The sequence below is a fragment of the Chiloscyllium plagiosum genome, chromosome 9 (genome assembly GCF_004010195.1).
Source record: "Chiloscyllium plagiosum isolate BGI_BamShark_2017 chromosome 9, ASM401019v2, whole genome shotgun sequence".
NCBI classification, from domain to species: domain Eukaryota; kingdom Metazoa; phylum Chordata; class Chondrichthyes; order Orectolobiformes; family Hemiscylliidae; genus Chiloscyllium; species Chiloscyllium plagiosum.
In genome coordinates, this window is record NC_057718.1 from 70,333,894 (window position 1) to 70,348,864 (window position 14,971).

Sequence of the window (14,971 nt, forward strand, 5' to 3'; positions counted from 1 at the left end):
GAGACCTTGGAGTGCAGGTTCATAGCTCCTTGAAAATGGAGTCGCAGGTAGATAGGATAGTGACGAAGGTGTTTGGTATGCTTTCCTTTATTGGTCAGAGTATTGAGTACAGGAGGTGGTAGGTCATGTTGCGGCTGTACAGGACATTGGTTAGGCCATTGTTGGAATATTGCACGCAATTCTGGTCTCCTTCCTATCAGAAAGATGTTGTGAAACTTGAAAGGGTTCAGAAAAGATTTACAAGGATGTTGCCAGGGTTGGAGGATCTGAGCTACAGGGAGAGGCTGAACAGGCTGGGGCTGTTTTCCTTGGAGCGTCGGAGGCTGAGGGGTGACCTTATAGAGGTATACAAAATTATGAGGGGCATTGATAGGATAAATAGGCAAAGTCTTTTCCCCGAGGTCAGGGAGTCCAGAACTAGAGGGCGTAGGTCCAGGGTGAGAGGGGAAAGATATAAAAGAGACCTAAGGGGCAACATTTTCACGCAGAGGGTGGTAAATATATGGAAAGAGCTGCCAGAGGATGTGGTGTAGGCCGGTACAATTGCAACATTTAAGAGGTATTTGGATGGGTATATGAATAGGAATGGTTTGGAGGGATATGGGCCAGGTAGAATGGGTTGGGCTATCTGGTTGGCATGGACGGGTTGGACCGAAGGGTCTGTTTCCATGCTGTACATCTCTATGACTCTGTATAAATACAGTGGCTACAAGAGCAAGTCAGAGGCTAGGAATATTGTGGTGAGTAACTTGTCACCTGACTCCCCAATGCCTATCCACTAAGGCAGGTGTGATGAAATACTCCCTACTTACCTGGATGAGTGCAGCTCCAACAACACAAGAAGCTTGACATCAATCCAGGACAAAGCAACTGCTTGACTGGTTCCACATCCACAAACATCCACCACCAATGCTTAACAGTAGCAGTGTGTAACATCAACAAGAGACACTGCAGGAATTCACCAAGTCTCCTTAGACAGCACCATCCAAACGTGCAACCACTTCCATCTGAAAGACCAAAGCAGCAGATATATGGGAACATCACCTGCAATTTCCCCTCCTAGCCACTCACTTTCCTGACTTGTAAATATATTGCACTCCCTTCAATGTTGGAGGTTTGTAATTTCTTCCCTGACAGCATTGTGGGTCTACCTACAGCAATGAAACACAGCTATTCAAGAAGGCAGTTCACCACCGCCTCTAGGGGAGCTAAGGATGGGCACCTACAATGTTCATATCCCATGAATGTGTGTTAAAGGAAAGAAATTAACCCTTTGACCAAACTTCTTCTTTTGTCATCTCTCCTAGTGGCCTGCTTTGTGACTAAGAATCAGATTTTTATTTGATATGAAGGGTAAAGTTAGCATATTCATTAAACAGAGACAACTTGTGGTGGTTTATCCAGCGGGTCACTATGCCTCAAACAAGGGGAGAGATTGAGAAGGAGAGTCCTTCATGGTAATCTCAGCCAGTGCAGGAACTGAATCCATGCTGTTGGCATCACTCTGCATCACAAGCCAGCCATCCAGCCAACTGAGCTAACTGTTTGCTTTGTATTCATTAATTCCCGGCCATTTTTACTTGCATTCCAATTGTAGTGCCCTTAATCAACTGATATTCTGTGGATTAAGGATCAAGCTGGTCATGGCTCAAAGCCATAGTACTTTGTATATCGATGACTCACAGAAGAATAAAGGAAATGGAGAGAAAACTAGACCATGTTCCATGGTTAATGCCACTTAATTTACCTTATTTTCATTTATATTTAGGAGCTGGATTATTGCTGTGGTTCTGTTCGCCGAGCTGGAAGTTTTTGTTGCAAACGTTTCGTCCACATAATGAATATGATTATTTATTAATCCAGCCCCTTATTCTTCTGCGTTGATGAAAATAATGTTTTAGTCTTCTACATTTGTAAGACTAAGGCCATTTGTAATTCTAGACAGATTCTTATAGGACACAATCCTGGGGCATTGATCAAATGTCCATTTCAGTATTTGGCACACAGAGTGAAGACACAATCATTCAAAAATAAGTTTCAGACAGTCAACTCCCTGGCAATATCCTGAGCTTGACCTTAAGATTGTGGGCGGCACGATGGCACAGTGGCTAGCACTGCTACCTCACAGCGCCTGAGACCCAGGTTCAATTCCCGCCTCAGGCGACTGTTTGGAGTTTGCACGTTCTCCCCGTGTCTGCGTGGGTTTCCTCCGGGTGTTCCGGTTTCCTCCCACAGTCCAAAAAAGTGCAGGTCAGATGAATTGGCCATGCTAAATTGCCCGTAGTGTTAGGTAAGGGGTAAATGTAGGGGTATGGATGGGTTGCGCTTCAGCAGGTCGGTGTGGACTTGTTGGGCCGAAGAGCCTGTTTCCACACTGTAATGTAATCTAATGTTAAATGAAATTTTAATTTGTGATGTCAACAGAGAAAATGTCATTGTTTTAAAACACACTGCCATTTATAAAATAGCCTCAGTTTTTGCTTGACCACCTACATCCAAAGCATTTCTGTTGCACTCTGAATGTCCAAGTTTTCTCCCTTGATTAATCTATGTTAACAAATAGGAAAGTTAGATTATCTGTCTTGCAGCATCAACTTCATTCCAAAAAATATGACGTTCATGTACTATTCAATTCCAGCTTCAGTTACTTGCGCTCATAACATGGAGTTAAGTAGTGTTCGTAACTGACTTTTTTTTTTATATCCAGAAGTGCTTTCTCACATAGCTGAATGGTTTTCTCCCCATCACCGAATCACCTGCTTAACTTTCCACCACTAAATCATTTGAGATTCCAACTAATAATCAATTTACATGTAGAACTCATTTATGGCAGTGCAATGACACCAAAGGCAGGGAGATTTAAATGAAGACAGAGTTAGAACTTTGAACATAGAACATTACAGCGCAGTACAGGAGTTTTGCCCCTCGATGATTCCACAGGTCAGTGCAACAATCTGAAGCCCATCAATCCTACACTCTTCCATCTTCACCTGTATGTTTATCCAATGACCATTTAAATGCCCTGAATTTGGCGAGTCTAATACTGTGCTGAAACATGTGTTGCTGGAAAAGCGCAGCAGGTCAGGCAGCATCCAAGGAGCAGGAGAATCGACGTTTCGGGCATAAGCCCTTCTTTAGGGCTTATGCCCGAAATGTCGATTCTCCTGCTCCTTGGATGCTGCCTGACCTGCTGCGCTTTTCCAGCAACACATGTTTCAGCTCTGATCTCCAGCATCTGCAGTCCTCATTTTCTCCGAGTCTAATACTGTGGCAGGCAGTAGGAGAGAGAAATAAGGCGCTCCATCCTCTGCAATGTCTGTTATTCTCAAGGCATTAAGAGTGTTGGTTGACATCGTTCAGGCAGAAGGACAGTCAGGCACAGACATAGCATGAAAGAGGGGCAGGAAGTTGGCAACTACGAGCATGAGGGCACACTATGTGAACCTGTTAATGGCCACCTTGGCCAAGCCCAGAAGCAGAGCAGACCCACAAGGAGGTTTTCTGACTTGCTCCAATTGCCCTGGGGCTCCACAACATTGACAAGTGGCAAGTAGCATTCACGCCACTCAAATGCTAGGCTATGACCATCATCAGCAAGAGACAATCTAACCACCACCCTTCATATTCAATAGTGTTACTATCACTGAATCCTTCACTGTCAACATCCTGGGGTAATCATTGATGAGAAACTCAACTGGACTCATCACATAAATACAGAGGCTACAACAGCAGATGAGAGGCTAGGAATCCTGCGGCAAGTAACTCACCACCCAACCCCTTTGTCCATTATCTACAAGGCCCAAGTCAGGAATGTGATGTAATATTCTCCACTTACCTGGATGGGTGCAGCCCCAATAACACTCAGAAGCTTAACAGCATCCAGGACAAAACTGCTGCTTGATTGGTATTACATCCACAAGCATCCACTCTCTGCACCACCAATGCTCAATAGCAGTGTGTAGTATCTACAAAATGCACTGCAACAATTCACCAAGGACAGCACCTTCCAAAACAATGACCACTTCCATCTAGAAGGACAAGGGCAGCAGATATTTGGGAACACCACCATCTTTAAGTTCCTCTCCAAACCACTCACCATCCTTCACCATTTCCTCACTGTCGCTGTGTTAAATCCTGGAATTCTGTCCCTAATGGCATTGTGAATCAACCCACAGCATGTGGACTGCAGCGGTTCAATAAGACAGCTCACCACTACCTTCTCGAGGGAACTAGGGACCTGCAATAAATGCTGGTCAGCCAGCGACACCCACATCATGCAAATGAATAAATTTTCAAAAGGGTCATATAGCTTGAAAACGGACATTTTGGTCCAACCAGTCCATACACATCATAATCCTAAATTAAACTAGTCCCACCTGTCTATGCTTGGCCCATATCACTCCAAGCATTTCTTAGCCCTGCGTTTATCCAAATGTTTTTTAAACATTGTAACTATACCCGCATCTACTACATTCTCTGGCAGTTCATTCCACACATTACACTGTGTGTAAACAAAAAAATTTGAATTGAACTCAGGCCACCTGGCTTAGAGGTAGCGACATTATTACTACATCACTAGCATCCCCTAACTGTTTCATAGATTAATGAGATTCTTCATTCTATCTTGGAAAAGTACTGAGTCTCAGCAGACACCACTTGTATAGAGTTGGGAAATCTTGATATCAAAAATGCCAAAAAGAACATTCCTTACAATTCTCACCAATGCAGACCTGGACTTGTAATTGAACATACATATAGAAATAGAATGCACATATCTTTGTAGTTAGGCTATACTTTTCTTTAATCAACCAGTAGGGAATCAACCAGTGGCTAACTTGATTTACAGAGATTTCTCAATTTTTAATTGTTGAACTTTCTTAATTGTAAACTCACTTTTCTTTGTCAGGTAGTGTGGCTTGGGATGAGAAGAAAATTGTGATTATTGTTTCATTCTTTTTCATGGCTGGTCATTTTCCCCATTAGATGTGGAGAAGGTATTCTTGCCTTGGCTGATGGAAGAAACAAAGAAATCGATAGAGAAGAGAATTTTGGGAAGGACTATGTTGGACAGTAAGTAGATAATCTATCCAAGCAATTCTATTTTTATGCATATACTCAATTAATTCATGTAACAGACTAAAATAAATGCAAAATCAAAACATCTTGGGTGCTGAAAATCTGAACTGAAAACAGAAAATTAAAGAGATACTCAACAGATTTCATATTATCCACAGAAAGAGAAGCAAACTAAACATTTCAAGCCTAATGACCTTCCTTTTCAAAGACTTTAAATGTTGGTTAATAACACCATAAGAAATAAGAACAGGAGTACGCTATTCAGGCCCTCAATCCTCCTCCACCACTCAGTAGGATTATGGTTAATCTGACATTCATCATTTCAAATTTTCCCTGTAATCCTAATAATCAATAATCTGTCTATCTCAGCCTTAAATATACGCAAGGATTCGACCCCAAAAGTAACTGAGCCCTCTGAGAGAAGAAATTCTTCCTCGTCTCCATGTTAATATGTTCCTTGTGTTGTGGTTTTAATGAAGCAGTGATGATTATTGGGCATGTTGGCAAATTCTTCTCATTCGGCTTCTGAGACAGTCTAAATTTATTACCTATATCAGACAAGGATATTGTTACTTATTGACTGCATCATGTGGTGAAGGGGTTTTGGTGCTGAAGAAATTGCCCCTGAGAAATCTTGAAGCTCAATATTTTGATCACTCTTAAAAGTTCTCCTTGAGTATTGTGTACAGTTTTGGTCTCCGTATTAAAGGAAGGATGCCATAGAGGGAGTGCAACAGAGGTTTACCAGACTAATCTGCCTTAGCAGGATTGTTTTTAAAAGAGCAGATTTAGGAAACTGAGCCTGTATTCTCTAGAATTTTGAAGACTAAGAGGTGATCTTATTAAACTTACAAAGGTAATCCAAGGTGTAATGGGGGTTGTAAATGTGGTGTTTCCCCTTGTTGATATGGAATCGAAGGACTTAAGCACAGAATAAGGGGCAGGTCTTTTATGAGGTGAGGAGCTACCTCTCCACTCCGTGGGCAGTAAATTTGGAATTCCCTACCCAGAGGGTTATAGGGGCTCAATCGTTGAGCATGTTCAAGACAGAATTTGATAGATTTTGGATATTAATATCAAGGGAAATGGAAATTGCCACTTTCCTGCACTTTTATGATTAGCCAGGATGATGTAGTAGGATGTTTTCCCCTTGCTGCTGGCTTCCCTTTAGGGAAGAAAACTGCCCTACATTTTGGTCTGACCTACGTGTGTACAGTTTTGGTCTGACCTACATTTGACTCCAGACCCACAACAATTTGATTGACTCTTTAACTGCCCGCTGAGCAATTAGGGAAGGACAATAAATGCTGGCCTATCCATGCTCGTCCTGTGATTGCATTTTTAAAAAAAGAAAAGGGTTTTTCTCTGCTTATAATTATGTACACAAGTTACCGCTGTTTTTTTAACATTATATCTTAACTTTTCCAAATACTCTATCAAATGGTATGATGCAATAAATATTACAAACGCTTTCTTTAAAGAGGTCATTTGGACATTGTTTGTCTATAACGCACACGTACTGTTGTTTCATATTGATTCTGCGCTTCTCCAAATGAGAAGAAATGTTGTTCCTGACAATGATGTGTCTTTTAGTTTTCTAAACGTTGATATTATCCCAATGGGACTTTTGTTTCCAGAATACAGGATTTGTAATTGGGGTGTTACATTTTGGAATCCACCAGTCCTCTACCATCACTCCTGTACCAAGGAGGATTGGAAAAATGTCATCAGATCTTCATTCAGAAACCTATCTGGATCAATTACTTTATTAACTTTGAATAATACCACCTTTTTATCTATCCTTTTTAACCTATTTTTTTCTGTCCAATACTACTACTCCCCACTCTACTGACATAATAATTTGCTTTGAAAGATAATTACAAAATATTTAGTCAATATCCCAGCCCTTAACCTACATACGATTTCCTGACTTATCCTAGCGTTGCATAGTTTTTTCAATTTCCTTTTACATTTTATATTCTTATCTTTTTGATTTCTTTTCTTCTCATGCACCCTCATTGATCTTTACCTTTGATCAGTGGAAAAAGTCAAATACATATCAGCGCTGACACTCGTTGCACTTTAGAGCAATATGATTTTTATTCCATTTACTAACTGATGTAGCTTTTATCCAACATTCAGCAGAGACAATCTTGAATCAATCATAGTAAGGACTGTTCTTTCAAGAAAAATACAATTGTGAGCAGTGTAGCTTCTGTAATTATAAGTATGTTTGTTCATTGTTTTGCAGTTATACTTCGTGATGTGGTTAATAACAGAAAACAGGCTTTTGCGAAGATGAAATCTTAGAAACCAAAAAATGGGGAGACAATACAAGACCAATTTGGGTAAAGAAGGAATGCCAGAAATTTTATATCTTTCACTTCAATAAACAGTTCTGCTTTGCTAAATAAACTGTCAATCTGTGAAGAAAATAGCAGTGTGATGTTGCTAGTTTACATTTGTTTCATATCTTTGTCTGTTTTCATCTCTACTGACTGGCAGGTGTTTTAGTTTAATTTCTGGAACTTCATGCAAGCAAGTTTCTTTCTTAGGAAATTGATGTTACAATTGGAAGATAATCGAGCTATCCATCCAACTTTCAAAATAATAGCACCTTGAAGTGTTCTGAAAGAAAACTTAAAAACACATTGCAGTGTTTATGAATGTGAAGCACACATCAAAAATGGAATTATGACAAGTATACTTTTTTGTATTGCAATTTGCACTGGATTTCATTCTTATGTAATTTACATGTGTTTAGATTAAAACATTCCCACATCATCTTCTGAAAAGGCTCCAGGTTTATATTCTTTGTTTTGCCTCTCAGTACATTTCCTGGGTAAGTGTGCATGTTGCACTGTATCTGACCTGCCTCAACCACTTTCTGTGTTAGCTCATTCCATGCACGCAGCACCCTCTGCACACAAACATTACCCCTTGGGTCCCTTTTAAATTTTTCCCATCTCACCCTAAACCTATCCCCCCTCTAGTTCTGGACTCCCCCACCCCAGGGAAAAGACCTTATCTATTTATCCTACCCATGCCCCTCATGATTTTATAAATCTCTATAAGGCCACCCCTCAGCCTCCGATGCTCCAGGGAAAATAGCCCCAACCTATTCAGCCTCTCCCTATAGCTCAAACACTCCAACCATGGCAATATCTTTGTAAATCTCCTCTGAAACCTTTCAAGTTTCACAACATCCTTCCGACAGGAAAGAGACCAAAATTGCACGCAATAATCCACAGAACAAGTCATAGAGCATGGAAACAGACCCTTCCGTCCATGCCGACCAGCTATCCTAACCCAATCTAGTCCCACCTGCCAGCACCTGGCCCATATCCCTCCAAACCCTTCCAATTCATATACCTGTCCAAATGCCTTTTAAATGTTGCAATTGTACCAGCCTCCACCACTTCCTCTAGCAGCTCATTCCATAGACGTATCACCCTCTGTGTGAAAAAGTTGTCCCTTAGGTCTCTTTTATATCTTTCCCCTCTCACCCTAACCATATGCCCTCTAGTTCTGGACTCCCCCAATCCAGGGAAAAGACTTTGTCTATTTATCATATCCATGTCCCTCATGATTTTGGAAACCTGAGGTCACCTCTCAACCTCCTGAAGCTCCAGGGAAAACAGCCCCAGCCTGTTCAGCCTCCCCTATAGCTCAAATCCTCCAACCCTGGCAACATACTTGTAAATCTTTTCTGAATCCTTCCAAGTTTCACAACATCTTTCCGATAGGATGGAGACCAGAATTGCACGCAATATTCCAACAGTGGTCTAACCAATGTCCTGTACAGCTGCAACATGACCTCCCAACTCTTGTACTCAATACTCAGACCAATAAAAGAAAGCACACTAAATGCCTCCTTCACTATCCTATCTACCTGTGACTCCACTTTCAAGGAGCTATGAACCTGCACTCCAAGGTCTCTTTGTTGTAAATGACCAAAAAGTAGAGGGCCCAGCACCGATCCTTGTGGCACTCCACTGGTCACAGGCCTCCAGTCTGAAAAACAACCTTCCACCACCACCCTCTGTCTTCTACCTTTGAGCCAGTTCTGTATCCAAATGGCAAGTTCTCCCTGTATTCTGTGAGATCTAACCTTGCTAATCAGTCTCCTATGAGGCACCTTGTTGAATGCCTTACTGAAGTCCATATAGATCACATCTACTGCTCTGTCCTCATCAATCCTCTTTGTTACTTCAGAAATGCAATCAAGTTTGTGAGACATGATTTTCCCATGCACAAAGCCATGTTGACTATCCCTAATCAATCTTTGCCTTTCCAAATACATATACATCCTGTCCCTAGGAATCCCTCAAACAACTTGCCCACCACTGAGGTCAGGCTCACTGGTCTATAGTTCCCTGGCTTGTCCTTGCCACCTTTCTTAAACAGTGACACCATATTAGCCAACCTCCAGTCTTCCGGCACCTCACCTGTAACTATCGATGATACAAATATCTCAGCAAGAGGCCCAGCAATCACTTCCTTAGCTTCCCACAGAGTTCTAGGGTACACCTGATCAGGTCCTGGGGATTTATCCACCTTTGTGCATTTCAAGACATCCAGCACTACCTCCTCTGTAATATGGACATTTTACAAGGTGTCACCATCTATTTCCCTACATTCTATATCTTCCATATCTTTTTCCACAGTAAATACTGATGTAAAATATTTGTTTAGTATCCCCCCCATTTTCTGCGGCTCCACACAAAGCCTTTTTAACAAGATTCACTCTGGAGTCCAGCCCTTGTGTTTGCGCAAAACCTCAGCCAGAATGAGAACCTTTACAGATTAAGGGTATGACCTCAGTTCTGATCTACGATGAGAAGCAGTTGGTGCAGTTACCATTGAATATAGTAAAAGGCTTGGGGCCAAGCTTGTTGGGACAAAATTGCTTGAGCAAGATTCAACTTGATTGGCTCAACATTTTTCAATTAGAAAATGGCTGCCTGAGTGAAGTTCTAATTAAATACCTAGATGTTTTTCAGGAAGGGCTTGGGACTGTCAAAGGAGCTAAAGCCAACTTACATATTGACCAGAAAGCAATTCCATGATTCTGTAAAGCCCGCACAGTGCCATTTGCCTTGTATGCAAAAGTAGAGGCAGAATTCAGGAGACTGGAAAGTGAAGTATTTATCAAACCAGTACAGTTTGCAAAATGGGCAGCACCAGTTATATCGATTATAAAGCCTAATGGGATGGTTCACCTTTGTGGCGATTTTAAGCAAGCAGTAAACCGCTTCTCGCAGCTTCTTAATTCCTTGCATCAAGGACTTGTACTCAAAGCTGGCAAGGGGAATGCTGTCGTTCACGAAGCTAGACATGAACCACGCCTACCTGCAATTTTCACAAGGTGAGGAGTCCCAGAAGTGTACTACAATTAATATCGTAAGGATTTGTACCAGTATATAAAACTGCCCTTTGGGGAATCATCAGCCTGTGCCATTTTCCAGTGGACAATGGAGAACATTTTACAAGGTCTACCGCAAGTTGCCATTAACCTGGATGTTGTACTAATAATTAGGAAGACTATTAAAGAGTATTGAGAGAGCTTGGACATAGTGCTTAAACACTTATCTCAGACAGGTGTATGCCTTAGGAGCGAAAAATGTGTGTTCCAGGCACCCCAAGTGACCTAGTTGGCTTACAAAGTTCACAACACTGAGTTACACCCTTTGGAAGATAATGTGAGGGTGATCAAAGCTGCTGCAGCTATCACATCTGTACCAGAACTTAGAAAATTCATACATAACCTGACATCATCTCAACACCCTTACACCTGCAATTGAAAAATGGTCAGCCTTGGACATAGTTGCATAGCCAAGAAGTAGCTTTTACGGAAGTAAAAAAGCAGCTGTCATCATCGAAAGTGCTAGCCCTCTACAATCCCAAGTGAGAAGTGGTACTGACATGTGATGCGTTACTAGTGTTGGTTCAGCAGAGCGGAACATCTGATCGTGTATGCTTCCCGGACTTTGGCTGATGCTGAATGTAAATATGCATAGATAGAGAAGAAAGGTTTTGTGGTCACCTTTGGTGTGAGAAATACCTTTACATATCTAAATTTATAATACTAACGGACCAGAAGCCCTGCTAGGGCTACCTAAAATAGGCAAGGCTGTGCCATACATAGCTTCGGATTGAATTCAGTGGTGGGCCCTTATTCTGAGTGCATACAATTGCAAGTTGGAACAACATTCGGGAGATCAAGTGGCAAATGCGGAGTCTTGAGCTGTCTCCCACTGGCAGATACACTACCAGTGGTGCCTCCCCTCGAAGAGTGTGTTCTGGTTTTAAACTTTCTGGACACCCTTCCAGTCACTGCTCACAATATCTGACTGTGGACAGAAAAAGATCCCATTCTGACAAAACCACAACAGCTGGTGGTGTTGGGGAAGCTAAAGAGCTATCACAACCAGGATTGAAATCTTTCAAGGATGTGAAAAGGAGGGTCCTGTATAGACTGCTGCTGCACACCGTCCACGTCTTCTCCCTCATCCACCGTCCGGACATGCCTTGGCGTGCCCATTTGCCACCGGGCGGTGGGGATCCCCAGTGGAGAGGTCTCTACACGGGAGTCCTCCCCCTTTCTCTCGGGGATCTGGGGTGGAGGGTGCTACACGCAGCAGTCCCCTGCAACCGCAGGTTGCGGTGGTTCACGGACTCCCAGCCCAACTGCTTGTTCTGTGGCGCTGTGGAGTCCGTGGACCAAGTGTATATTGGGTGTGGGCGTTTGCACTCCCTTTTTGATTTTCTGAAAAACCTCCTCCTCTGCTTTTGGTTGCACTTCAGTCCCACGCTCCTGATCTTTGGGCACCCGGTACGGAGGAAGGAGGGCAGGTCTGAAGACCTCCTCGTGGGTCTGCTCCTGGGCCTGGCCAAACTGGCCATCAATAGGTCCAGGCAGCGGGCCGTGGAGGAGGTCGTTAGGGCCGACTGCCTGCCCCTCTTCCGTGGTTACGTTAGAGTCCGGGTGTCCCTGGAGAAGGAGCACGCGGTGTCCACCAACACCCTGCAGTTGTTCAGGGAGAGGTGGGTGCCGCAGGGAGTGGAGTGCATTATTTCTCCCTCCAACTCTATTTTGATTTAGTCCCTACCCTCCCCTTCACTGTTTTGATCACACACCACTGTCCTTTGATGTGAAGGGCAGTGTTTGTCACTGGCCACCCGGGTGTTTTCCTATCTTCCTGGTGGTGGAATTTGAATAAAGATTCATGCACTTTGTGTCTTTCACTGTGTCTCACACCTACACACACACACCATGGGTGCTGGGGAAAAAATAAGTACTACCGCGGTTAGGTGGTAGTGTGGGGGTTAAATTTTTTTAAAAAAAGGAAAAGAAAAAGAAATAAATAGGAGCTAAAAAAATAAGCACTACCGCACTTAGGTGGTAGTGTTGGGGTTAAAGATTCGAAAAAAAAAGAAACAGGAGTTGCCACATAGCATTGCCCTTAGAAAAAAAAAAGAAAGAAAGAGAAAAAAATAATAAATAAACAGGAGCTACGATGCCTTAAAACGGCGGTGCTCAGACCCGACGTAGTGCACCAGTTGGAGGACGCTCAGGTGTACGGTGGGATCCCGTCCGCGCTCATCCCAGCCCGGACGGAATTTCACATTGGCCCCAAGGTCCCGTACTTCCCGCGGGAGCCTGTGCCCCACAACCTGAGCCACCTCAGGAATTTTAATTTTGTTTCATTTAGGGATGTGAAAAGGAGTGCCCTGTATAGACTGCTGCTGCCACGGTCCACCTCTTCTCCCTCATCCACTGTCCGGACACGCCTTGGCGTGCCCATTTGCCACCGGGCGGTGGGGATTCCCAGTGGAGGGCTCTCTACGCGGGAGTACTCCCCCTTTCTCTCGGTGATCTGGGGTGGAGTGTGCTGCACGCAGCAGTCCCCTGCAAGCGCAGGTTGCGGTGGTTCACGGACTCCCAGCACAACTGCTTGTTCTGTGGCGCTGTGGAGTCCGTGGACCATGTGTATGTTGGGTGTGGGCGTTTGCACTCCCTTTTTGATTTTCTGAAAAACCTCCTCCTCTGCTTTTGGTTGCACTTCAGTCCCACGGTACGGAGGAGGGAGGGCGGGTCTGAAGACCTCCTCTTGGGTCTGCTCCTGGGCCTGGCCAAACTGGCCATTAACAGGTCCAGGCAGCGGGCCGTGGATGGGGTCGTTAGGGCCGACTGCCTGCCCCTCTTCCGCGGTTACGTTAGAGCCCCGGTGTCCTTGGAGAAGGAGCACGCGGTGTCGACCAACACCCTGGAGTTGTTCAGGGAGAGGTGGGCGCCGCAGGGAGTGGAGTGCATCATTTCTCCCTCCAACTCTATTTTGATTTAGTCTCTACCCTCCCCTTCACTGTTTTGATCACACAGCACTGCCCTTTGATGTGAAGGGCAGTGTTTGTCACTAGCCACCCGGGTGTTTTCCTATCTTCCTGGTGGTGGAATTTGAATAAAGATTCGTGCACTTAGTGTCTTTCATTGTGTCTCACACCTGCACACAGACACACCATGGGTGCGGGGAAAAAATAAGCACTACTGCACTTAGGTGGTAGTGTTGGGGTTAAAGATTCGAAAAAAAAAGAAACAGGAGTTGCCACACAGCATTGCCCTTAGAAAAAAAAGAGAAAGAAAGAGAAAAGAAATAATAATAAATAAATAGGAGCTACGATGCCTTAAAACGGCAGTGCTCGGACCAGACGTAGTGCACCAGTTGGAGGACGCTCAGGTGTGCGGTGGGATCCTGTCCGCGCTCACCCCAGCCCGGACGGAATTTCATATTGGCCCAAGGTCCCGTACTTCCCGCGGGAGGCTGTGCCCCACAACCTGAGCCGCCTCCGGAATTTTAATTTCGTTCCTTTCCAGGGGGTAAAAAGGCGGGCCCTCGATAGACTGTTGCTGCACACCGTCCACCTCTTCTCCCCCGTCCACCTCTTCTCCATCATCCACCGTCCGGACACGCCTTGGCGTGCCCATTTGACACCAGGCAGTGGGGATCCCCAATGGAGGGCTCTCTACGCGGGAGTCCTCCCCCTATCTCTCGGGGATCTGGGGTGGAGGGTACAGCACGCAGCAGTCCCCTGCAACCTCAGATTGCGTTGGTTCACGGACTCCCAGCCCAACTGCTTGTGGGTGTGGGCGTTTGCACTCCCTTTTTGATTTTCTGAAAAACCTCCTCCTCTGCTTTTGGTTGCACTTCAGTCCCACGCTCCTGATCTTCGGGCACCCGGTACGGAGGAGGGAGGGCATGTCTGAAGACCTCCTCGTGGGTCTGCTCCTGGGCCTGGCCAAACTGGCCATGGAGGGGGTCGTTAGGGCCGACTGCCTGCCCCTCTTCCGCGGTTACGGTAGAGCCCGGGTGTCCTTGGAGAAGGAGAAAGAGAAAAGAAATAATAATAAATAAATAGGAGCTACGATGCCTTAAAACGGCAGTGCTCTGACCCGACGTAGTGCACCAGTTGGAGAACGCTCAGGTGTGCAGTGGGATCCCATCCGCGCTCACTCCAGCCCGGACAGAATTTCGCATTGGCCCCAAAGTCCTGTACTTCCCGCGGGAGCCTGTCCCCCACAACCTGAGCCGCCTCCAGAATTTTAATTTTGTTCCCTTTCATAGGGTAAAAAGGCGGGCCCTGTATTGACTGCTGCTGCACACCGTCCACCTCTTCTCCCTCATCCACCGTCCGGACACGCCTTGGCGTGCCCATTTGCCACCGGGCGGTGGGGACCGAGGGCCTACCTGGGACTCGCCCGAGGCTTACTTCCATCGCTGCTGTTGCCTGAGGCTGGTCTCCACCGTCACTGCCCAGGACTTCACCACTGCTGCTGCCAGAGGCCCACCTCCACCGCCGCTGCCTGGGGCCTACCAATACCCAGCAGCAGAGTATG

General features: G+C 44.8%; 1 protein-coding gene across 2 annotated transcripts in view; it reads left to right on the forward strand.

The window, feature by feature from the left end:
* rsph3 (radial spoke head 3) overlaps window positions 1–7,871 on the forward strand; it is a 74,480-nt gene extending 66,609 nt beyond the window's left edge. For both annotated transcript variants that reach the window (XM_043696170.1, XM_043696169.1), the window contains 2 exons: window positions 4,984–5,070; window positions 7,328–7,871. In XM_043696170.1, coding sequence (XP_043552105.1) covers window positions 4,984–5,070; window positions 7,328–7,386 — 146 coding nt within the window. In that variant the 3' untranslated portion in view covers window positions 7,387–7,871. The remainder of the gene's footprint in view (window positions 1–4,983; window positions 5,071–7,327) is intronic.
* The last annotated feature ends 7,100 nt before the right edge of the window (window positions 7,872–14,971 follow it).